Here is a 27088-nt window from a genome sequence, read left to right on the forward strand (position 1 = left end):
AGCAGCACGGTTTAACCAGTACACAGGGGTGCTGCTTTTTCCATCTTTATATTTGACATTTTAGAGTGGAACAGTAGAAATGACAGATCTCACTCAGAAGCGAACGATCGGATGATATGAGAGGCGCGAGGTAATGTTCCTGTGCCGGTGTCATGGGGACAGAGCGCGAGCTGACGAGCGGAGATGACAGAGATGGCAATGCCGGAGACGGTGCCAGTGTAAGTATAGCATATTATTGGAATTTTTTACCTGCTGTAGGTGAATGGGAATAATTTCAATTTTTAACAACCAAAACAAGTGACGAGTAAATAGGTATTTGTGTTGTCATATCACCCGAGAAGCCTATGCGTTGGAATGATTACGCACGTTTCGTCTCCATAAAATTAGCTTTAAGTACCTTAAAACAAAACGTAGGTTTTAGGCCATTCACTAAAAATAAAAAGGTTTACAGTGTGTGACTGACTCGTATAAAGGAGTCGTGGGGGGTTTAACCCAGAAAGATATGTGACCACTTGGTTACAGCGACACCGTTCTTCTGAGGACACCCAAACCAGTGTCCACAGTAAAGCCCAAGAGCCTTTGCTGTAGCCCTGCTTGGGACCTTTAGCCTATATTGGCTATTGGTTGAGACGTAGGGCCCGTTAGGGCAGGCTATGTCAGGGTGGGAAATTGGAAATGTCAATTGGGCCAAGTCGGAGGTAGTAATGCATTTAGGTTATAGTTTATTCAGTGGCATGAATACACCACACCAAAAGCTTGCTTTTATGGCTATTTTCAAACAAATTTCCTGCAATTATGTGTAGTAGTATTGATTTACCTTCACTACTTGGACAATTGATTTAATGATTAAATCTATGCAAATAAATGATATGAATTGATAGTTCAGCCCTTTTCTTTTATTCTCTAATAGGAATATTTTAACCATGTATTCAAGCTGTCCTTTTAAAACCACGAAGGGCGCTCCAATCGTTGATCACATAACGATGAATTCGTATTTTATATAACAGAACCGAATAGCATAGCAGGCCTATAACATTCCTGTTACACCAAAAACACCTCATTTCTAATGAGATTTTAAGATGGTTAGCTGAAGCTGGATATATGGTTTAATTGAAACAAAATACAAGAAAGGCTAATAGTTTGTTAACATCATCCGCTCTAATTGTCTCACGAAACAGTAACACAGGAAGATGGAAATGCTGATTCCCATGAAACTGATTGAGATCAATCAGAAGATTGGCATGGAGATGCAGTTTCACCGGTAAAACGGGAAAAATTACCATTCACAATTGCCAGTGATAATGGCCTATTTTGAAATTAGGTATGCCTATCTTGGTGTTTGAGGGAATTAAAAATCTAACATTTTCTTGAGGCAATATGTGTGGGTATAGGCAGACGTTGCAATTAGAGGATGCATTTTATGCAGATTTTATAACAGAGCTCTCTCTCCAACCCTGTTCCTGTTCCAATCCTAATCTCTCGCACCTGATTGTAATAATTAGCTGGTTCCTAAAATGAATGGGTTTGTTACAGTTGGGGTTGGAGTGGACCCCTACAGGATGATAGCACTCCAGGAACAGCATTGGAGAGACATGATAGGCTGTTCGATAGACTACATCTGTCCGTACAAACGTTGAGGGAATGGTGACGTCATTTACATATTTCTTTGAGCTACAGCACTGCAGGTAAGATCTATGGTAGGTCTGTAGACAGGGGTGTCTGTATGCTGCATGTGTTCCCCTCTGGCTTCATCAATCTGAGCAGAAGTCAAACTGCAACCATTCCGTGCTCATTACGAACAGGGTTTTAACCTTCTTCTCCATTTACATTGTGTCATAGCCTACACTGTAATTCATTAAAATGGATAATTTTACCGCACCAGCATTGCAATCCAATGCATGCACGATTTATGGAATAAACAGAGATATATTTCGGGGCTGTAAAACATTTTTGGGCTGTGCTAGAGAAGGCTATATCGATCCACTAATACATGACTAAAGGCCCAGTGTACTACTCTTATAAAATACATTGCCCGCGCTACAGACGGCTATATGGGCCCGCTAATATAGGACTAGTAAAGGCCCAGTGTACTATTTTTGTGAGGAAAAAAAAAATATATATATATATATATATATATATATATATATATATATATATATATATATATATATATATATATATATAAATTAATATACTTTTTTAAAATTCAGATTTTTCATGGGTTGCTGCAGCACTCCTACTTCCCGCAGCTATGGTCGTTTCCATGGAGAGAATCTATACCCCCATTTATCTCATGGTGGATTAAGTTCCGCGCACAGGATGGGATGACGCCACATGAATAATGCAGAGCATGAGCGTTTTGGAGCCGATGGGGTTACTTGGCACCTCGCCAAGACCTGAGACGTTAAAACAGAACACATACTGGCACCACCTCATGCAACCTGTTACATATGGTTTTTCCATGTGATCCAGCCTAGGGATGGACCGACATTTACATAATGGGTACCTGGAGGAAAATGGGGAAGGATCATGCTTTTTCAATTTCAGTCAAGGGGAGGGTTTAGTCTTTTTAAAATCTAGTCCAGGGAAGGGTCATGCAATTTGTAATTGTGTCTATATTTCTCAGTGTTTTAGTATTAGTTGCTTATTAGACTATATATTGATGGGTGCCTGATTCCGCACCTCATTTCTGACTCTCCGCTGGGTGCACAATGTCAAGTGCGCCTATAGGCTATTTAGTGTGGTCTCAATCAAATGATCCATAGCCTATAGGCTATGAAGTGCATGCTCGGAGAAGCACAGAGCAAAGTTCTATTTCTAAGAGAGCTGCTGGGATGGTGTAAATAAAACTAGGCTGCATTACACACCACAATGGATATTTCAACACTGAGCTCTGGTCTGCTCTGCTCTTACTGATCAAACACTGTTTTGTGTGCTGCTTAACCAACGGCTGTGCTGTGTAGGCTTACAAGGGCAGTTCAGGAAGAGAATCAAAGGCTTCTCCTGAATTTAGTTTTGATTACGTCTAGTCTAGAAAATGCATGCGTACTAGCTTTGATACTACTATAATTGATTTTATTATAAACAATATGTAAACCATATATTTCTTGCCTGTGTTGTATCAGAGTTATTGTCCTCACAATAAACCAGATTTGAGTCATTTACATTGTAGTGCTGAAACCTGAAGCAGCAGCTGTGGTACAATCAATCAGAAATGGACAGCTTGTGGTGCTGAAAGTAGTTAAATTCGAGTAGGCATAGTTTAAATGAATTGTCTTCATTTTAATTCCACTTTACTAACAACAAGAGGGCTTTGTGTTGCAGCCTATTTCTTTCTATTAAAAAAATATAGGGTAGAGACCAAGACGCAGCGGGAAAATATATACTCGTCTTCTTTTTATTTGGTGAAGAAGAAAACACAATAAATGTATACAAAACACAAACGAACTGGACAGTCTTGTCAGGCACACAGCTAAACAAGCACAATCTCCCACAAAATCCCATGACAAACAAACTCCTAATTATAGGACCTTCAATCAGAGGCAACAATAACCAGCTGCCTCCAATTGAAGGTCCAACCCCAATTAACTACATATAGAAATACAAAAGACTAGATAGAACATAGAAAATATATTAGTTGCTTTTGTATCATGACAAGGTGTAGTACTGAAACTATCGAGGTCACCTAGCCAGCTACACCTAGCCAGCTACACGGTCAAACAAAGTCAACAACGCAGCCACTGCTAGCTAGCCTACTCCACCAGCCAGCAGTACTGTATCATTTTTTCGTCATTCGAGACGTGTAGTCCACTTGTCATTCCAATCTCCTTTGCATTAGCGTAGCCTCTTCTGTAGCTTGTCAACTATGTGTCTGTCTATCCCTGTTCTCTCCCCTCTGCACAGGCCATACAAACGCTTCACACCGCGTGGCCGCTGCCACTCTAACCTGGTGGTCCCAGTGCGCACGACCCACGTGGAGTTCCAGGTCTCCGGCAGCCTCTGGAACTGCCGGTCTGCGGCCAACAAGGCTGAGTTCATCTCAGCCTATGCTACCCTCCAGTCCCTAGACTTCCTGGCGCTGACGGAAACATGGATCACCACAGATAACACTGCTACTCCTACTGCTCTCTCCTCGCCTGCCCCTAGAGCATCGAGCCAGCGGGGTGGTGGCACTGGAATCCTCATCTCTCCCAAGTGGACATTCTCTCTTTCTCCCCTGACCCATCTGTCTATCTCCTCATTTGAATTCCATGCTGTCACAGTTACCAGCCCTTTCAAGCTTAACATCCTCATCATTTATCGCCCTCCAGGTTCCCTTGGAGAGTTCATCAATGAGCTTGACGCCTTGATAAGTTCCTTCCCTGAGGATGGCTCACCTCTCACAGTTCTGGGTGACTTTAACCTCCCCACGTCTACCTTCGACTCATTCCTCTCTGCCTCCTTCTTTCCACTCCTCTCCTCTTTTGACCTCACCCTCTCACCTTCCCCCCCTACTCACAAGGCAGGCAATACACTTGACCTCATCTTTACTAGATGCTGTTCTTCCACTAATCTCATTGCAACTCCTCTCCAAGTCTCCGACCACTACCTTGTATCCTTTTCCCTCTCGCTCTCATCAAAAACTTCTCACTCTGCCCCTACTCGGATGGTATTGCGCCGTCCCAACCTTCGCTCTCTCTCTCCTGCTACTCTCTCCTCTTCCATCCTATAATCTCTTCCCTCTGCTCAAACCTTCTCCAACCTATCTCCTGATTTTGCCTCCTCAACCCTCCTCTCCTCCCTCTCTGCATCCTTTGATTTTCTCAGTCCCCTATCCTCCAGGCCGGCTCGGTCCTCCCCTCCTGCTCCGTGGCTCGACGACTCACTGCGAGCTCACAGAACAGGGCTCCGGGCAGCCGAGCGGAAATGGAGGAAAACTCGCCTCCCTGCGGACCTCGCATCCTTTCACTCCCTCCTCTCTACATTTTCCTCTTCTGTCTCTGCTGCTAAAGCCACTTTCTACCACTCTAAATTCCAAGCATCTGCCTCTAACCCTAGGAAGCTTTTTGCTACCTTCTCCTCCCTCCTGAATCCTCCTCCCCTCCCCCCCCCCCCCCCCCCCCCCCCCCCCCCCCCCCCCCCCCCCCCCCCCCCCCCCCCTCCTCCCTCACTGCGGATGACTTCGTCAACCATTTTGAAAAGAAGGTTGACGACATCCGATCCTCGTTTGCTAAGTCAAGCGACACCGCTGGTCCTGCTCACACTGCCCTACCCTGTGCTTTGACCTCTTTCTCCCCTCTCTCTCCAGATGAAATCTCGCGTCTTGTGACGGCCGGCCGCCCAACAACCTGCCCACTTGACCCTATCCCCTCCTCTCTTCTCCAGACCATTTCCGGAGACCTTCTCCCCTACCTCACCTCGCTCATCAACTCATCCTTGACCGCTGGCTACGTCCCTTCCGTCTTCAAGAGAGCGAGAGTTGCACCCCTTCTGAAAAAACCTACACTCGATCCCTCCGATGTCAACAATTACAGACCAGTATCCCTTCTTTCTTTTCTCTCCAAAACTCTTGAACGTGCCGTCCTTGGCCAGCTCTCCTGCTATCTCTCTCAGAACGACCTTCTTGATCCTAATCAGTCAGGTTTCAAGACTGGGCATTCAACTGAGACTGCTCTTCTCTGTGTCACGGAGGCTCTCCGCACTGCTAAAGCTAACTCTCTCTCCTCTGCTCTCATCCTTCTAGACCTATCTGCTGCCTTTGATACTGTGAACCATCAGATCCTCCTCTCCACCCTCTCCGAGCTGGGCATCTCCGGCGCGGCCCACGCTTGGATTGCGTCCTACCTGACAGGTCGCTCCTACCAGGTGGCGTGGCGAGAATCTGTCTCCGCACCACGTGCTCTCACCACTGATGTCCCCCAGGGCTCTGTTCTAGGCCCTCTCCTATTCTCGCTATACACCAAGTCACTTGGCTCTGTCATATCCTCACACGGTCTCTCCTATCATTGCTATGCAGACGACACACAATTAATCTTCTCCTTTCCCCCTTCTGACAACCAGGTGGCGAGTCGCATCTCTGCATGTCTGGCAGACATATCAGTGTGGATGACGGATCACCACCTCAAGCTGAACCTCGGCAAGACGGAGCTGCTCTTCCTCCCGGGGAAGGACTGCCCGTTCCATGATCTCGCCATCACGGTTGACAACTCCCTTGTGTCCTCCTCCCAGAGTGCTAAGAACCTTGGCGTGATCCTGGACAACACCCTGTCGTTCTCCACTAACATCAAGGCGGTGACCCGATCCTGTAGGTTCATGCTCTACAACATTCGCAGAGTACGACCTTGCCTCACACAGGAAGCGGCGCAGGTCCTAATCCAGGCACTTGTCATCTCCCGTCTGGATTACTGCAACTCGCTGTTGGCTGGGCTCCCTGCCTGTGCCATCAAACCCCTACAACTCATCCAGAACGCCGCAGCTCGTCTGGTGTTCAACCTTCCCAAGTTCTCTCACGTCACCCCGCTCCTCCGCTCTCTCCACTGGCTTCCAGTTGAAGCTCGCATCCGCTACAAGACCATGGTGCTTGCCTACGGAGCTGTGAGGGGAACGGCACCTCCGTACCTTCAGGCTCTGATCAGGCCCTACACCCAAACAAGGGCACTGCGTTCATCCACCTCTGGCCTGCTCGCCTCCCTACCTCTGAGGAAGCACAGTTCCCGCTCAGCCCAGTCAAAACTGTTCGCCGCTCTGGCACCCCAATGGTGGAACAAGCTCCCTCACGATGCCAGGACAGCGGAGTCAATCACCACCTTCCGGAGACACCTGAAACCCCACCTCTTTAAGGAATACCTGGGATAGGATAAAGTAATCCTTCTAACCCCCCCCCCCCTTTAAAAGATTTAGATGCACTATTGTAAAGCGGTTGTTCTACTGGATATTATAGGTGAATGCACCAATTTGTAAGTCGCTCTGGATAAGAGCGTCTGCTAAATGACTTAAATGTAAATGTAAATGTAAATGTAAATATTAACATAGACTAACAAACCCCGAACCACATAAACCAAACACCCCTCTACCTAAATACTTACCCCGAACCACATAAAACAAACACCCTCTGCCACGTCCTGACCAAACTATAATAACAAATAACCCCTATTACTGGTCAGGACGTGACATAGGCCTACCTGTTTGACAGATTAAATTAGGCTATAGGGTGCTATAGCCATAGATTTGTAGGTTACCAACATAATTAGAGCAGTATACCTGTGGTATACGGATTGATATACTACGGCTGTTAGCCAATCAGCATTCAGGGCTCGAACCACACAGTTTATAAAAAGTGATCTATAACAGCCCTTTGGTCCGCAATGTTTTATGCTAGAAACAAGTTGGAAAATACCTAAAAAGACGTGATTCTGATGCATATGGGGATGTCATGGTTTAGTTTCTTTAACTTGTTATGGATAGGGGGCAGTATTTTCACGGCCGGATAAAAAACGTACCCGATTTAATCTGATTATTACTCCTGCCCAGAAACTAGAATATGCATATAATTATTAGCTTTGGATAGAAAACACTCCAAGGTTTCTAAAACTGTTTGAATGGTGTCTGTGAGTATAACAGAACCTATTTGGCAGGCCAAAACCTGAGAAGATTCCAAACAGGAAGCGCCCTCTCTGACCATTTCTTGGCCTTCTTGATCATCTCTATCCAAAACAGGGGATCTCTGCTGTAACGTGACATTTTCTAACGCTCCCATAGGCTCTCAGAAGGCGCCAGAACGTTGAATGATGACTTTGCAGGCCATGGCTGAAAAACAGTAGCGCATTTGGTAAGTGGTCGATCTGAGAACAATGAGACTGGCGCATGCATGCACGAGACGACTCCATGTTTACATTTTCAGTCTTTGAACGAAAACAACGACTCCCGGTCGGAATATTATCGCTTTTTTACGAGAAAAATCGCATAAAAATTGATTTTAAACAGCGTTTGACATGCTTCAAAGTACGGTAATGGAATATTTTGAAATTTGTTGTCACGAAACGCGCCGGGCGCGTTACCCTTCGTTACCCTTCGGATAGTGTCTTGAATGCACAACAAAACGCCGCTATTTGGATATAACTATGGATTATTTGGAACCAAACCAACATTTGTTATTGAAGTAGAAGTCCTGGGAGTGCATTCTGACGAAGAACAGCAAAGGTAATCCAATTTTTCTTATAGTAAATCTGAGTTTGGTGAGTACCAAACTTGGTGGGTGTCAAAATAGCTAGCCTGTGATGGCGAGCTATCTACTCAGAATATTGCAAAATGTGCTTTCACGAAAAGCTATTTTAAAATCGGACACCGCGATTGCATAAAGGAGTTCTGTATCTATAATTCTTAAAATAATTGTTATGTTTTTTGTGAACGTTTATCGTGAGTAATTTAGTAAATTCACCGGAAGTGTTCGGTGGGAATGCTAGTTCTGAACGTCACATGCTAATGTAAAAAGCTGGTTTTTGATATAAATATGAACTTGATTGAACAAAACATGCATGTATTGTATAACATAATGTCCTAGGAGTGTCATCTGATGAAGATCATCAAAGGTTAGTGCTGCATTTAGCTGTGGTTTTGTTTTTTGTGACATTATATGCTAGCTTGAAAAATGGGTGTCTGATTATTTCTGGCTGGGTACACTGCTGACATAATCTAATGTTTTGCTTTCGCTGTAAAGCCTTTTTGAAATCGGACAGTGTGGTTGGATAAAGGAGAGTCTTGTCTTTCAAATGGTGTAAAATAGTCATATGTTTGAAAAATGGAAGTTTTCGGATTTTCGAGGAGTTTGTATTTCGCGCCACGCCCATCATTGGATATTGGAGCAGGTGTTCCGCTAGCGGAACGTCTAGATGTAAGAGGTTTTAACATTCAGAGAATTTGCTCATTTTTATTAGGATCCGTAACGTTAGCTAATCTTCCTGGGGTCCAACACCAATTTAATAAGACATTACAAATTAAGACTTTACAAACATTCAACAAATGGACAATACAGACAATTAAATAGGAGTAGGAGTAGCAGAAAACACTGCTACTCCTACTGCTCTCTCCTCGTCCGACCACGTGTTCTCGCACACCCCGAGAGCATCTGGTCAGCGGGGTGGTGGCACTGGAATCCGCATCTCTCCCAAGTGGACATTCTCTCTTTTTCCCCTGACCCATCTGTCTATCTCCTCATTTGAATTCCATGCTGTCACAATCACTAGCCCATTCAAGCTTAACATCCTTACCATTTATCGCCCTCCAGGTTCCCTTGGAGAGTTCATCAATGATCTTGACGCCTTGATAAGTTCCTTTCCTGAGGATGGCTCACCCCTCACAGTTCTGGGTGACTTTAACCTCCCTACGTCTACCTTTGACTCATTTCTCTCTGCCTCCTTCTTTCTACTCCTCTCCTCTTTTGACCTCACCCTCTCACCGTCCCCCCTACTCACAAGGCAGGCAATACACTTGACCTCATCTTCACTAGATGTTGTTCTTCTACTAATCTCATTGCAACTCCCCTCCAAGTCTCCGATCACTACCTTGTATCCTTTTCCCTCTCGCTCTCATCCAACACTACTCACTCCGCCCCTACTCAGGTGGTATTGCGCCGTAACAACCTTCGCTCTCTCTCTCCTGCTACTCTCTCCTCTTCCATCCTATCATCTCTTCCCTCTGCTCAATCCTTCTCCAACCAATCTCCTGATTCTGCCTCCTCAACCCTCCTCTCCTCCCTTTCTGCATCCTTTGACTCTCTATGTCCCCTATCCTCCCGACCGGCTCGGTCCTCCCCTCCTGCTCCGTGGCTTGACGACTCATTGCGAGCTCACAGAACAGTGCTCCGGGCAGCCGAGCGGAAATGGAGGAAAACTGGCCTCCCTGCGGACCTGGCATCTTTTTACTCCCTCCTCTCTACATTTTCCTCCTCTGTTTCTGCTGCTAAAGCCACTTTCTACCACTCTAACTTCCAAGCATCTGCCTCTAACCCTAGGAAGCTCTTTGCCACCTTCTCCTCCCTCCTGAATCCTCCTCCCCCTCCCCCCCATCCCTCTCTGCGGATGACTTCGTCAACCATTTTGAAAAGAAGGTCGATGACATCCGATCCTCGTTTGTTAAGTCAAACGACACCGCTGGTCCTGCTCACATTGCCCTACCCTATGCTTTGACCTCTTTCTCCTCTCTCTCTCTAGATGAAATCTTGCGTCTTGTGACGGCCGGCCGCCCAACAACCTGCCAGGCTTGACCCTATCCCCTCCTCTCTTCTCCAGACCATTTCCGGAGACCTTCTCCCTTATCTCACCTCGCTCATCAACTCATCCTTGACCGCTGGCTACGTCCCTTCCATCTTCAAGAGAGCGAGAGTTGCACCCCTTCTCAAAAAACCTACACTCGATCCCTCCGATGTCAACAACTACAGACCAGTATCCCTTCTTTCTTTTCTCTCAAACTCTTGAACGTGCCGTCCTTGGTCAGCTCTCCTGCTATCTCTCTCAGAATGACCTTCTCGATCCAAATCAGTCAGGTTTCAAGGCTGATCATTCAACTGAGACTGCTCTTCTCTGTGTTGCGGAGGCTCTCCGCACTGCTAAAGCTAACTCTCTCTCCTCTGCTCTCATCCTTCTAGACCTATCTGCTGCCTTTGATACTGTGAGCCATCAGATCCTCCTCTCCACCCTCTACGAGTTGGGTATCTCCGGCGCGGCTCACTCTTGGATTGCGTCCCACCTGACAGGTCGCTCCTACCAGGTGGCGTGGCGAGAATCCGTCTGCGCACCACGTGCTCTCACCACTGGTGTCCCCCAGGGCTCAGTTCTAGGCCCTCTCCTATTCTCGCTATACACCAAGTCACTTGGCTCTGTCATATCCTCACATGGTCTCTCCTATCATTGCTACGCAGACGACACACAATTAATCTTCTACTTTCCCCCTTCTGATAACCAGGTGGCGAATCATCGCATCTCTGCATGTCTGGCAGACATATCAGTGTGGATGACTGATCACCACCTCAAGCTGAACCTCGGCAAGACGGAGCTGCTCTTCCTCCCGGGGAAGGACTGCCCTTTCCATGATCTTGCCATCACGGTGGACAACTCCATTGTGTCCTCCTCCCAGAGTACTAAGAGCCTCGGCGTGACCCTGGACAACACCCTGTCGTTCTCCGCTAACATCAAGGCGGTGACCCGATCCTGTAGGTTCATGCTATACAACATTCGCAGAGTACGACCCTGCCTTACACAGGAAGCGGCGCAGGTCCTAATCCAGGCACTTGTCATCTCCCGTCTGGATTACTGCAACTCCCTGTTGGCGGGGCTCCCTGCCTGTGCCATTAAACCCCTACAACTCATCCAGAACGCCGCAGCCCGTCTGGTGTTCAACCTTCCCAAGTTCTCTCACGTCACCCCGCTCCTCCGCTCTCTCCACTGGCTTCCAGTTGAAGCTCGCATCTGCTACAAGACCATGGTGCTTGCCTACGGAGCTGTGAGGGGAACGGCACCTCCGTACCTTCAGGCTCTGATCAGGCCCTACACCCAAACAAGGGCACTGCGTTCATCCACCTCTGGCCTGCTGGCCCCCCTACCTCTGCGGAAGCACAGTTCCCGCTCAGCCCAGTCAAAACTGTTCGCTGCCCTGGCACCCCAATGGTGGAACAAGCTCCCTCACGACGCCAGGACAGCGGAGTCAATCACCACCTTCCGTAGACACCTGAAACCCCACCTCTTTATGGAATACCTGGGATAGGATATAGTAATCCTTCTAACCCCCCCCCAAAAAAATATAGATTTACTATTGTAAAGTGGTTGTTCCACTGGATATCATAATGTGAATGCACCAATTTGTAAGTCGCTCTGGATAAGAGCGTCTGCTAAATGACGTAAATGTAAAAAATGTAAATGTAAATTACCTGACAGGAAACACATTTAACATTCAGTTGATGCTTTCTATTTCCTGTCCAGTCATATGGTCTATCGCATTAGATGTCTTTCATTTTTTTCTTGAAGGTGGATTTAGTTTTTGCCTGAGAAATATGCATTGGTATACAGTTCCATTCAGCTATGGCTCTATATAAAACTGTAGACTTAAGGTGATTTGTCCTTGGCTTGGGTTGTCTTAGATGCCCTGAACTTACCTGTCTGGTTTGGCGGTTATGCATGTTGCTATTATGTACTAACTGGCCTGAAAAATACCGTGTGTTTAAAAAAAATCTATAACATTCCTAAAGAAAATCAGGAGACTTGATAGTAATTTGTTTACAACGTGAAGCCATGAGAGATTCTGATGCATTCATTTGGATAGAGCAATGAAGAGCTAATCTGGCAGCCCTGTTTTGAGTGATTTCTTTGCTGCAGATGACCATGTAACTGGACAGTAATTTAAGTGGGATAGGATCAGGGATTGAATCGCCTGATTCAGTGTGCTAGATGTAACATACAGTACTCTGAACATTTTCTTGTTACAGCAATTCCCTTACCCATCTTAATAACAATATTGTCTACACTACAGGTTAAAAGTTTTAGAACACCTACTCATTCAATAATCCCCCCCCCCTGTCACAACACAACTGATTGGTTCAAACGCATTAAGAATGAAATAAATTCCACAAATTAACTTTTATCAAGGCACATCTGTTAATTGAAATGCATTCCAGGTGACTACCTGATGAAGCTGGTTGAGAGAATGCCAAACGTGTGCAAAGCTGTCATCAAGCATCATTCTGATGCTGCGCTATACATTGTAGAGTCATCAGCATACATTACCACCCTTGCTTTGTTCATTACTGAAGGTAAATCATTAGTAACGAGAGTAGAGAAATGGGCCTAGGCAGCTTCCTTGAGGAACACCACAGTGTATATATTTACTGTTTGAAAAGCTACCATTAAAGAACACTTTTTGCCTTCTCCTGGATAGATAGATTTCCATCCAGGATAGAGCTGCAGACTTAACACCATAACATTTGAGTTTACCTAGTAACAGTTCATAATCAATTACATCAAAAGAAGCACTGAAATCTAGCAACACTACACCAACTAACTTCCTGTCATCCATGCTCTTTAACCAATCATCTGTAATTTGTGTAAAGGCCGTACTCGTAGAATGCCCTTCTTTGTATGCATGCTGGATATCCGTTATCAGACCATTATATGAGAAATAATCCTTGATTTGTACTGATACAATTATTTCCAATTATTTACTTAACACAGGCAGCAAGCTTAAAGGACGACTATTAGAACCAGTGAATACAGATTTTTTTATCCTTAGGTAGTGGAATAACCTTTGACTCTTTCCAGACTTCTGTGCACACTCCATACAGTGGGGGGAAAAGTATTTGATCCCCTGCTGATTTTGTACGTTTGCCCACTGACAAAGAAAGGATCAGTCTACAATTTGAATGGTAGGTTTATTTGAACAGTGAGAGACAGAATAACAACAAAAATATCCAGAAAAACGCATGTTAGAAATGTTATAAATTGATTTGCATTTTAATGAGGGAAATCAGTATTTGACCCCCTCTCAATCAGAAAGATTTCTGGCTCCCAGGTGTCTTTTATACAGGTAACGAACTGAGATTAGGAGCACACTCTTAAAGGGAGTGCTCCTAACCGCAGCTTGTTACCTGTAAAAAAGACACCTGTCCACAGAAGCAATCAATCAATCAGATTCCACTGATTCCAACTCTCCACCATGGTCAAGACCAAAGAGCTCTCCAAGGATGTCAGGGACAAGATTGTAGACCTACACAAGGCTGGAATGGGCTACAAGACCATCGCCAAGCAGCTTGGTGAGAAGGTGACAACATTTGGTGCGATTATTCGCAAATGGAAGAAACACAAAAGAACTGTCAATATCCCTCGGCCTGGGGCTCCACGCAATATCTCACCTCGTGGAGTTGCAATGATCATGAGAACGGTGAGGAATCAGCCCAGAACTACACGGGAGGATCTTGTCAATGATCTCAAGGCAGCTGGGACCATAGTCACCAAGAAAACAATTGGTAACACACTACGCCGTGAAGGACTGAAATCCTGCAGCGCCCGCAAGGTCCCTCTGCTCAAGAATACATATACATGCCCGTCTGAAGTTTGCCAATGAACATCTGAATGACTCAGAGGACAACTGGTGAAAGTGTTGTGGTCAGATGAGACCAAAATGGAGCTCTTTGACATCAACTCAACTCGCCGTGTTTGGAGGAGGAGTAATGCTGCCTATGACCCCAAGAACACCATCTCCACCATCAAACATGGAGGTGGAAACATTATGCTTTGGGGGTGTTTTTCTGCTAAGGGGACAGGACAACTTCACCGCATCAAAGGGGCGATGGACGGGGCCATGTACCGTCAAATATTGGGTGAGAACCTCCTTCCCTCAGCCAGGGCATTGAAAATGGGTCGTGGATGGGTATTCCAGCATGACAATGACCCAAAACACACAGCCAAGGCAACAAAGGAGTGGCTCAAGAAGAAGCACATTAAGGTCCTGGAGTGGCCTAGCCAGTCTCCAGACCTTAATCCCATAGAAAATCTGTGGAGGGAGCTGAAGGTTCGACTTGCCAAACGTCAGCCTCGAAACCTTAATGACTTGGAGAAGATCTGCAAAGAGGAGTGAGACAAAATCCCTCCTGAGATGTGTGCAAACCTGGTGGCCAACTACAAGAAACGTCTGACCTCTGTGGTTGCCAAGAAGGGTTTTGCCACCAAATACTAAGTAATGTTTTGCAAATCATTTTATAACATTTTTGACATGCGTTTTTCTGTCTCTCACTGTTCAAATAAACCTACTATTAAAATTATAGACTGATCATTTCTTTGTAAGTGGGCCAACGTACAAAATCAGCAGGGGATCAAATACTTTTTCCCCCACTGTACATCAAGCACTTATTAAAAATATGAGAGATTGGGGTAGATATATGGGGCTGAGGCTGAGGTTGGATGAGGCTGAGCTACAACCTTCTATAGCTGAGGAGACAAAAAAAGGGACTTTGCTTGGGACTGTACAATAGATGTTTAAACCCAGGCAGCTTTTAGGGAAACACTTGTGACCTGTCGTTGGGTTAAGCCACAGAAGAATAGCCAGCAGTTAAAGCTTAAATGTTTCCGTGTCGGTAGGCCTACGCTGTCTAGTGTGGAAAAGTAGGCCTAACTTTTGAAAGTACTATGCTCAGATTCCTAATAATATCTCAGATTTAATTATATACAAACAGGAACAGTTTCATTGCAAACAAGACACACTGATTTGGCATTGGAGAAATATGATAAGAAAGGCAAGTAGGCCTATCTCTGTCCATTCTGCAGTTTCGGTCATTTGTGTGGTATTAAAAAAATATTCCGCTAATATGTCAAATGAAGTAGAATTGCATGAAATGTTTATAAAATATATTTTTTGTCTGATCTGCAAATACGATCATAGATTCAATGCAATGCTTTTACTATAAAGGTCTTTCCACCCCTAATCTTGTCCATGGTGGTCTGCGAACCAGCAACCTTCTGACCTGCAGCCCTGTGTGCTATCAAAATTCCTGCGTTGCCATATAATGCTTACAGGACGAAGAACAGTTTCTAAAACTGCATATCTAAGGCTCTGGTCTGACCAAGAATTGAGGGTAAACAGTAGACATGTTCTCTGCTATCCACTTTGTTTTAATTATTATTTTGGGTATAGGGTAGGGTCACTTTTTAGTTTTAAGCGTTCATGGAGGGTTTAGGTCAAATATATTTAGCTGAAGGGAGGGCCATTCATTTTCGAGAGGGCCGATTTTCTCAATGTAACCCTTATTATAAATAACGTTCACTCCCTGCTACTTTCAATAGTCGACTCCAGTTTTCCCTACACCGCCATTATGCACGGGAAAAATGGAAATGGGTCTGAACATAGGCCATCTGATCAGTCCTTCCTTCCCCACCGTACCCCTGCATTACTTGATCATTGGTTTCTGACCCATCAGTCCCCAAGAACAGTACTAGTCACAGTTCCTGTTTAGTACGCCTTCCTTGAGAAAAAAAGGTCATATATATTTGATCGCCAAGTGTCAGGATGACCTAATTGGATCCATGCCAATTTAATTTGAATATCTGTGTTGTATCGTATCATCAACAGAGCGCAGACTGTTTCATATATGCAGTATGTACGTACAGTTGAAGTCGAAAGTTTACATACACCTTAGCCAAATACATTTAAACTCAGTTTTTCATAATTCAAGACATTTAATCCTAGTAAAAATTCGCTGTCTTAGGTCAGTTAGGATCACCACTTTATTTTAAGAATGTGAAATGTCAGAATAATAGTAGAGAGAATGATTTAATTCATATTTTATTTCTTTCATAACATTCCCAGTAAGTCAGAAGTTTACATACTCAATTAGTATTTAGTAGCATTGCCTTTAAATTGTTTAACTTGGGTCAAACATTTTGGGTAGCCTTCCACAAGCTTCCCACAATAAGTTGGGTGAATTTTGGCCCATTCCTCCTGACAGAGCTGGTGTAACTGAGTCAGGTTTGTAGGCTTCCTTGCTCGCACACACTTTTTCAGTTCTGCCCACCAATTTTCGATAGGATTGAGGTTAGGGCTTTGTGATGGCCACTCCAATAAATTTACTTTGTTGACCTTAAGTCATTTTGCCACAACTTTGGAAGTATGCTTGGGGTCATTGTCCATTTGGAAGACCCATTTGCGACCAAGCTTTAACTTCCTGACTGATGTCTTGAGATGTTGCTTCAATATATCCACGTCATTTCCCTTCCTTGTGATGCCATCTATTTTGTGCACCAGTCCCTCCTGCAGCCAAGCACGCCCACAACATGATGCTGCCACCCCCATGCTTCATGATTGGGATGGTGTTCTTTGGCTTGCAAGTCTCCCCCTTTTTCCTCCAAACATAACGATGGTCAATATGGCCAAACAGTTCTATTATTATTTCATCAGAGGACATTTCTCCAAAAAGTATGATTTTTGTCCCCATGTGCAGTTGCAAACCATAGTCTGGCTTTTTTATGGTGGTTTTGGAGCAGTGGTATCTTCCTTGCTGAGCGGCCTTTTAGGTTATGTCAATATAGGACTCGTTTTACTGTGAAAATAGCTACTTTTGTACCTGTTTCATCCAGTATCTTCACAAGGTCCTTTGCTGTTGTTCTGGGATTGATTTGCACTTTTCGCACCAAAGTACGTTCATCTCTAGGAGACAGAATGCGTCTCCTTCCTGAGCGGTGTGACGACTGCGTGGTCCCATGGGGTTTATACTTGCGTACTATTGTTTGTACAGATAAACGTGGTACCTTCAGGCATTTGAAAATTGCTCCTAAGGATGAACCAAACTTGTGGAGGTCTCCAATTTTTTTTCTGAGGTCTTGGCTAATTTCTTTTGATTTTCTCATGCTGTCAAGCAAGAGGCACTGAGTTTGAAGGTAGGCCTTGAAATACATCCACAGGTACACCTCCAATTGAGTCAAATGATGTCAATTAGCCTATCAGAAGCTTCTAAAGCCATGACATCATTTTCTGGAATTTTCCATGCTGTTTAAAGGCACAGTCAACTTAGTGTATATGAACTTCTGACCCACTGGAATTGTGATACAGTGAAATAATCTGTCTGTAAACAATTGTTGGAAAAATGACTTGTGTCATGCACAAAGTAGATGTCCTAACCGACTTGCCAAAACTATAGTTTGTTAACAAGAAATTTGTGGAGTGGTTGAAAAACGAGTTTAATGACTCCAACCTGAGTGTATGTAAACTTACGACTTCAACTGTATGTACACTGTTGCTTATCAACCACAGATATCATGGAAACAAACGGTGCCATGATATCTGCAAATAAAGTGCCACTGTAACTGTAATTTAACACCATTTGTTACCATGATATCTGTGGTTGATAAGCAACAGTGTACATACATACTGCATATACGGTGTACATACATACTGCATATATTAAACAGTCTGCGCTCTGTTGATGATACGATTGAGACTGTTAGTAACTTACAGTATACTGGACCCCTAAGACAGTGGCACTTTATGCTCTGTTTGTTCTGGTGTCTTGCAGTGTGGGGAGATGTTGCTACATGTTGCTGATGTGCTGTATGATCTCCAGGTTAAGGATGTGACTGTAGAGGTGGCCACGGTTGACCACACCCTCCAGAGGTTGTGTATGAGGTACAACGGCCGCAGCAGAGCCAGACGTATGTCACGCATCAGGACCCAGCTGCCCAGGAAGAGCTGGGCTCCTCTGTGGAACCTCCAGAACCTGACCATCCTCATCACTGTGGTTGTGTTTGTGGTCGTGGTCATCGTGTGGTCACTGCTCTGGGTCTTCATATGTTAGTTAACCTACATGGAGACTCAAACGCAATGTCTTTCTCACATGTACACATTTTCACAAACATTTCAGTTCTCTAAATCTTCTTGAATAGTTCATTACATTGTATATTCCCAGTTCGCAGAGAGAGCAACAGCGGAGTGTATTTTGCCGGAATGTTCCGTGTTGCCAACGTAGATTTCATCCCCGAATACCGCCAGGCAGAGTCCCATGAGTTTGTTTCCATGGCAAACAAGATACAGCACGTGGTGAGTGTGAGACGATTTACTGTTTTCAGCAGTGGTCAAATACCCTGAGCAAACACACACCCTAAGCTTGGAGCGCTTAGCTACATCTATAGCGTAGAAATAAAAGTCCTTCATAATGTTCATGGTTACTAATAGTATCCCCCCACAGGTGAGCAGTGTGTACAGAATGTCCTCAGTGTCCAAACTCTACAAACTCACCGCCATATCAGACCTCAGGTACACTGTGAATCAGTCAGTGATTGGTTGAATAAGATGTTATAGTGCTTGGCTGGAACAAACCCCTGTACACACATACATCTCCTCACAGTGATAACAAGGGTGGTCTGCTGGTGCATTTCTGGATGGTGTTTGTGGTGCCGAGACTGAAGACCCCAGCCGTGTGTGAGGAGTGTGTAGGAGCTATCCTCAGAGACTCAGTCCTCACCAGCCTGAAGAACAGGTCCTCTGTAGGGTACCTACTGGGCCTGCCCGTAGACATAGATTCCATACTCGTTAATGGTGAGTGTGTGTGTCTGTGGGGTGTGTATGTAGGTTTGTGTGATCTCTATATATCCTTTGTTGATGTTCTTTTTGTTCTCCTCAGCTGCTCTACGATCAGATTATACATCAATTGCAGCAGGTGAGTTAACTCAATTCATCTGTCAGTTTTATTGCCACATTATGTTCAGCATCTTCCTACTTCCTAGCACAGCTGTGGTAGAGTAAGAGTACAAGCCAAAGCCCTCCTCTCTCTCTCTGTGCTACAGGCTCTCAGTGTGTGGACAAGCTGTATGCCAGCCTGCCAGGCTCCAGTGTTCCCCTAAACGTCTACTCGTCATGGGGAGGTCTGAGCTGCTACGTCAAGCTGACGTCTACCCCGGGCTCTCTGATCCGCCTCACCATTACCTCCCTGCACATTGAGGCCAGCGACTGTGTCAGCGACGCCCTCACCGTGTACGACGCCCTGCTGCCCATGAGGGGGCGTACTCTCTACAGGTGAGTCAGTGTGACTGTGGATGGATGGATCTACGGATGAAGGTGAATAGACAGACAGAGAGACATAGACAGACTGACAGAACCCCCGACCGACCGACCGAACAGTCTCTAACACTGTCCATACCCTGCAGGGTGTGTGAGCCCGTGTCCAAGTCCCTGTCCCTGGTCTCCACGTCCAACGTCATGCTGCTGTCCCTCAGGATGACCCAGGGCAACAAGAACTTCAGAGGACACTTCGAGGCCATCGCTGAGGAAAGTAAGACAGTTTCTCTCACAATGATACTATACTACTGATAGACTGGTATTTTATCTCGTTAGACTGGTATAGACTGGTATTTTATCTCGGTGTGTTTCTCCCTACCAGAGCGTGTGACTCACGTAGAGATCCAGGCAGAGCCAGGTTTCTCCGGTCAGATCACCAGTCCCTTCTACCCCAGCCTGCTGCCCCCTCAGTGCTCCTGCATATGGACGTTTCAGGTATTTAAGTCTATTTAGCTCACATTCACCCCACTGACTAATATTGATGAAAAGTCAACAGACGTCATGTGTTGTTGTCCACAGACCCCCCACAGTGCTCTGGGAGTGGCTCTGAAGTTCCAGAACTATGTGCTGAAGCTGAAGGACATAGCGGCCTGTGAGCACGGCTGGTGGAAGGTCAAGGAGATCATGTAAGAGTGTGTGTGTGCGTGACTGTCTGTTTTAACCTAAAATCTAAATCAAATCAAACTTTATTTGTCACATGCGCCGAATACAACAGGTGTAGACCTTACCGTGAAATGCTTACTTACAAGCCCTTAACCAACAATGCAGTTCAAGAAAGAGTTAAGAAAAACATGATGGACAGATGGGTTTCCAGATTGGTTTGTTATTTGTTTGGTTGATTGATTGATTGATTGATTGATTGTGTGCTGGTGTACATAGATACTGCGGAAGCTACATAGGCCACACCACAGTGTTCCGTATCCCTGACCACACCACTGAGGTGGAGTTCCGCAGCAGCTCCCGGAGCTCTGACCAGCCCTTCCAGGCCGAATCTAGTAGCTTCAACATCAGCCAACGTAACAACTTCATGAGGACCTTTTTCTCTGTCTCGCTTCCTTCTCTCACTACTTCCTTACCCATCACCTTCACTGAATCTGCATCTTGTTAATTTATATATTCATTTTAATTTCACTACCATAGTCCTGAGACAGTAGAAGAACCACGCTGCTCACTCACCTCTCTCCTACTATACCCCCTGTCTCCCTGTTCCCTCACCCCTGTCTCCCTGTTCCCTCTCCGCTGTCTCCCTGTTCCCTCTCCGCTGTCTCCCTGTTCCCTCTCCGCTGTCTCCCCCTTCCCTCTCCGCTGTCTCCCCCTTCCCTCACCCCTGTCTCCCCCAGCGTGTGCAGAGGGCCATTTCCTGTGCTCCACAGGGCTGTGTGTGGAGAAGACCCGACGCTGTGACGGCCTGGACGACTGTCAGGACGAGAGTGATGAGGTCTTCTGCGGTATGTAAACAGGAATTAACAACAGCATCATTCATGCTAGAACTTCAGTATTGACATCATCAAAATTGTTGTTAAGAACTGATATATTCCTTTAAATGGATATTTTCCTTTTCAGCAAGGCCTAGTAAGAACTGTGGAGGCTCCAGCCCTCTTCACCCACTGTACATGTGCAACGGAGAGAGAGACTGCAATGACGGCAGGGACGAAACCAACTGCACTCTGGGTATAAAGGAATCCTATCCTGTTTTTATATGTGTGTACACTATAAATACAAAAGTATGTGGACATCCCTTCAAATTAGTGGATTTGGATATTTCTACCACACCCTTTGCTGACAGGTGTATAAAATCGAGCACACGGCCATAACATTTCCATAGACAAACATTGGCAGTAGAATGGCCTTACTAAAGAGCTCAGTGACTTTCAACGTGGCACCGTCATAAGATGCCACCTTTCCAACAAGTCAATTTGTCAAATGTCTGGCCTGCTAGAGCTTCTCCGGTCAACTGTAAATTCTGTTATTGTGAAGTGGAAAGTCTAGGTGCAACTATGGATTAGTTGCAAAGTGGTAGGCCACACAAGTTCACAAAACGGTCCTTGGTTGCAACACTCACTACCGAGTTCCAAACTGCCTCTGGAAATATCAGCCCAAGAACTGTTCATCGGGAGCTTCATGAAGTGGGTCTCCATGGTCGAGTAGCCGCACACAAGCCTAAGATCACCATGTGCAATGCCAAGCGTTGGCTGGAGTGGTGTAAAGCTCGCCACCATTGGACTCTGGAGCAGTGGAAAGACGTTCTCTGGAGTGATGAATCATATTTCAGCATCTGGCAGTCCGACAGACGAATCTGGGTTTGGCGGATGCCAGGAGAATGCTACCTGCCTGAATGCATAGTGCCAACTGTAAAGTTTGGTGGAGGAGGAATAATGGTCTGGGGCTGTCTGTCATGGTTCGGACTACACCCCTTAGTTCCAGTGAAGGGCAATATTAATGCTACAGCATACAATGACATTCTAGACAATTCTGTGCTTCCAACTTTGTGGCAAGGTAGGTAGCCTAGTGGTTAGAGCGTTGGGCCAATTATCAAAAGGTTGCTGGATCGAATCCCCGAGTTGTACAACTGACTAGGTATCCCCCTTTCCCAACAGTTTGGTGAAGACCCTTTCCTGTTTCAGCATAACAATGCCTCCGTGCACAAAGTGAGGACCTCAACCCCATCGAACACCTTTGGGATGAATTGGAACGCCGACTACGAGCCAGGACTACTTGCCCAACATCCATGCCCGACCTCAGGAATGCTCATGGTTAAATGGAAGCAAGTTCCCGCTGAAATTTTCCAACATCTAGTGGAAAACCTTCCCAGAAAGTGGAGGCTGTTATTGCAGCAAAAAGGGGGACCAACTCCATATTAATACCCATGATTTTGGAATGAGATGTTTGACGAGCAGGTGTTCACATACTTTTGGTCATGTAGTGTATGAAAACAAAGAAGAAACCGGCACACTGCTCTTGCTAGTATCACTGCTCTTTAATAAGCTTTACGGTCATGTAATGAATGTCTCTGTCCATATGTGTGTACCACTAATCTGCCATTGTAGATGAGTATACTGAGTGTGTGTTCCCTGGTGTTGTACAGAGACGAGCTGCTCTGACATCAGTTACAGGTGTAACAGTGGGTCCTGCATGCTGAAGAAGAACGCCAGGTGTGATGGAGTCACCGACTGCCCAGACCACAGTGACGAGAGGGACTGTGGTGAGTCCTCAACCACAACTCAACCACAACATAACCATTCATTTGGTTCATCTCAACTACAACGTGAACATATTCCATTTATGGCAACTAAACCTCAATATAAAAACACACAAACAAATTATCCAACCTTGAGTCTAACCCACTTTAATCACTACCATTTATCTACAGTTTCAATCAGTCTAGCCAGAACCAAATAATCCCCACATGGCTTTGGGTGAACCTTCGTCTGATTATGTGTATTTTTACTATGCTGCAGTTATTTAGTGGTACTGTAGCTGCTTCCCTGTAGCGCTGTTCTGCCCCCACTGTAATGGATCTCTGTGTTTACCGGTAACTTTACACACACACCAACATACATTTATATACACACACAGACAGAGATATTCATACACACACACAAAAACACATACTGTACACATAGAGACATGCATGTATACACACACACACACACACACACACGTTCCAGCGTTTTATTAACAATCTGCATCACAGCCTGTGGCCGGTCCTCTACTGTGAAGAAAGTAGACTCGGCCTCAGGTCTTCGGGTGGTCGGTGGAATCAATGCCCTGGAGGGGGAGTGGCCATGGCAGGTCAGCTTGCACTTCTCTGGCTACCTGTACTGTGGAGCCTCTGTCCTCTCTTCTGATTGGCTCATCTCAGCAGCACACTGCTTCAGCAGGGACAGGTGTGTATGCAGTCTACAGACTGACTGACCACATTATGATCATGTTATAACTACTGTACTGAATAGAAGTGGACCACACTGATACCAGACTGATACCAGATTGACCCCAGCCCAACATCATCATCCACATGCAACTTTTCTCTGGCAATGACAGTAATGAACAAAATGTGCTTTTCACTTCATTGAATAAAGTTTATTTACATGATCCCTGTTCAGCCATAACCTTTGACCTCTAACCACTTCCTCTTGACGCTCCCCAGGCTGTCAGACCCGCGCCAGTGGAGTGCCCATCTGGGTATGCTGTACCAGGGTAGTGCCAGGCACGTGGCAGAGATCCAGCGCATCGTTGTGCACGAGTACTACAACAGGCTGACCTTTGACTATGACATCGCCCTGCTGCAACTGAGGAAACCCTGGCCTCCCTCCCTCAGCTTCCTCATCCAGCCCGTGTGTCTGCCGGCCACCTCACAGACCCTCACACATGCACACCGCTGCTGGGTCACAGGATGGGGGTACCGCTCTGAGGAGGGTGAGAGACAGAACCATGGATATACAGAGTTTGGTGTACAAGACTCTCACATACAGATCATGTTCCCCTCCTCTTTCCTCAGATAAGACCCTTCCCACAGTGTTACAGAAGGCGGAGGTTTCCGTCCTGGATCAGAGTGAGTGTAAGAGGAGGTACGGCCCCGTCTCGCCCCGCATGCTGTGTGCCGGAGTCCCCTCTGGACAGCGGGACGCCTGCAGGGTGAGTGGCCCACAACCACCCTCAGACTTAGTGTGCTCCTATTCCCCTATGCCCTTTACATTAAGTGTGCCATTTAGCCCTCTTTCTTAGTATGTCCTTATCGTCCATTGCCCTTATCCCCTTTACCCATAGGCCCTAACCCTTACTGTGCCCTTTTCTCCCTCCCCAGGGGGACTCAGGGGGTCCTCTGTCGTGCTGGGCCCCAGGCCCAGAGGGGCGATGGTTCCTCACAGGAATCGTGAGTTGGGGGGCGGGGTGCGGCAGACCCAACCTACCAGGGGTCTACACCCGTGTCAACAAGTTCACCACCTGGATCCAGAGCCACATCGTCACCTGAGTCAATTACTTTATTTTATAGTCCTATTTCAACTGGTATTTACTACGGAATTACAATGTGTACTTTCTGCTGTCCACTTCAATGAATCCCATATAAAATGTAATTACTATCTATACCATCTATATCATCTTTGAAAATACCAGGTAATGAGTGGACAGTATGTAAAGCTGTTACAGGAATGAAGATCAGGAGAGATTAACACATGTTAGACGCAGCACTGGTCCCCTTAAGCCAGTCAACCCTAACCACAAACATACAGTGTAAAGAAATGGATATATGTTTGGTTGACCCAAATGTTGCGTTACTTAGTTGGGTGGTTTTCTTTAAAAACTGCTGGCCAATAAGATCCAGCTGAAAGCCACTTGTTGGGTTATTCACGCAACCCACCTGTCTGGGTCAAAGTAACCCAGCGTGTGTTCTGTCCAATATTTACCCAGCGCTGGGTTACCAAATTATCCAAATTGGGTTGTTTTTAACCTAGACTTTTTTAGAGCGTAGACCTCAACTATATGGCCATATAGTGTCCATATCTCTCTGTCTGTGTGTTTAGCTCTACACTGGCTCTAGCCTAGGCAGCCTGCACTATCGTTTAGGTATTATGTGCATTCCCGGTAATACACTTGAGTCCCCCGTGGAACTACTCGTACGTAAAGCATCCTACATTCAGGCTGTGAAGGCGTCATTTTCTTCCTTAACTATCTTCAATGACGAGAAGGCAGAAAAAAACGGGGAAAATATGCATACTTTCATCATGAAACAATTTCCCACCACTTTCCACCATTTTTGGAATTTTCTGACAATTTAGGATGCTGCACATCCATGGCTGAAAAGCTGCCTGGGCTACACTGGCTAAGCTATATACTGTACGCTATGTAACAGTAACTGACATGTTGTTGAGTCATCACTTTCAACAATAAATATTCTATGAAAAAACTGCTTCTCAGACTAAATTTCCCCCTTAATGTTGAGTAGGCTATTTGTCATTTATTAGGCTACAACTTTGTAACTCATAAATCCTTATAGAGGTACTAAGGGACAGTTCAAAATGTACTGGGGTGGGGGGGCTGGTCCAAAATAGGGGAGGGTTGTCTAACTTACTTTTTGGTTTTGAGGAGGGATATTTGATTTATTTTTATTGCTTCCTGTTTATAAACAAAAGCTCAAACAGGAAGTACCAGTGATGCACGGACGTGGTCGAATGAAGCAGACATGAGGCTACAAGACTGTTTTGCTAGTACAGACTGAGATATGTTCCGGGATTCATCCGATAACATTGAGGAGTTTACCACAACAGTCACAGGCTTTATCAATAAGTGCATAGACGATGTCATCCCTACAGTGACTATAAGAACATATCCAATGACTGGGACATGGACATGGACGCACACAAGAAGTCCCGCTACAAACATGCAAAAGGACAATATAGGAGGAAGGTGAAATCCTATTACACCGGCTACGACGCACGTCGTATATGGCAGGGCTTGCAGACGATAATGGATTACAAAGGAAAGCCCAGCGATGCAGAACTCCCAAACGAGCTAAATGCATTTTATGCTCGCTTTGAGGAATGTAGCACTCAGCCTTGTGTGAAAGCCCATTTTTCCAGATGACTGTGTGGTCTCACTCTTCATGGCCGATGTGAGCAAAGCGTTTAAACAGGTTAACAATCACAAAGCCGCCAGGCCAGACAGAATACCAGGGCGCATTCTCAAAGCATGCACACACCAGCTGGCAGGTGTCTTTACAGACATTTACAATCTCTCGTTGTCCCAGTCTGTAATCCCAACATGTTTCAAGCTGACCACCATTGTCCCTGTTCCCAAGAGCTCCAAGGTAACCTGCCTAAATAACTATCGCCTTGTAGCACTCACATCTGTAATTATGAAGTGCTTTGAAAGGCTGGTCATAACACACATCAACATCATCCAGACATCCTAGACCCACTCCAGTTCACATACCGTCCCAACAGATCCACAGATGACACAATCTCAGTTGCACTTCATACTGCCCTCTCCCACCTGGACAAGAGAGGAAATAACTATGTGAGAATGCTGTTCATTGACTACAGCTCAGCGTTCAACACCCTGGTCCCCTAAAAGCTCATCACCAAGCTATAGACCCTGGAATGAACTCCTCCCTCTGCGACGGGATCCTGGACATCCTGAAAGGCCGGCCCCAGGTGGTGAGGGTAGGCAGTAACACTTCCGCCACGGTGAACCTCAACAAGGGGACCCCTCAGGGGTATGGGCTTAGTCCCCTCCTGTACTCCCTGTTCACCCACACTGCATGGCCGCACATAGAATGCCCACCCCATGTCACACCCTGACCTCTTTCTCCTATGAGGGAGGTTGTATAAATATTAGATCGAGCAATGTCGGTGTGGCGTTCACTAAAATACAGTACAATATAATACAGTAAGTAAGTAAATAACAAAAGTTTGACCGGTAGTGTATATACTGTATTATATTCTACTGAAGCTGGTTGAGAGAATGCCAAGAGTGTGCAAAGCTGTCATCAAGGCAAAGGGTGGCTACTTTGAAGAATCTCAAATAT

The 27088-nt window shown here is 45.5% G+C and overlaps 1 protein-coding gene across 1 annotated transcript; it reads left to right on the forward strand.

Annotated features, from left to right (window-relative positions):
* The first annotated feature begins 170 nt into the window (after positions 1 to 170).
* Positions 171 to 25451, forward strand: tmprss7 (transmembrane serine protease 7). The gene is made up of 18 exons (XM_029695032.1): positions 171 to 218; positions 18074 to 18299; positions 18416 to 18546; positions 18695 to 18762; positions 18854 to 19044; positions 19130 to 19165; positions 19293 to 19521; positions 19653 to 19777; positions 19886 to 19998; positions 20083 to 20189; positions 20443 to 20579; positions 20904 to 21011; positions 21127 to 21234; positions 22649 to 22765; positions 23258 to 23450; positions 23711 to 23979; positions 24062 to 24198; positions 24368 to 25451. Exons 2-18 carry the CDS (start codon positions 18131 to 18133, stop codon positions 24533 to 24535), a joined length of 2406 nt encoding a protein of 801 aa, XP_029550892.1. The 5' UTR covers positions 171 to 218; positions 18074 to 18130; the 3' UTR covers positions 24536 to 25451.
* Positions 25452 to 27088: the final 1637 nt, after the last annotated feature.

The sequence above is a fragment of the Salmo trutta genome, chromosome 2 (genome assembly GCF_901001165.1).
Source record: "Salmo trutta chromosome 2, fSalTru1.1, whole genome shotgun sequence".
Classification (NCBI taxonomy): domain Eukaryota; kingdom Metazoa; phylum Chordata; class Actinopteri; order Salmoniformes; family Salmonidae; genus Salmo; species Salmo trutta.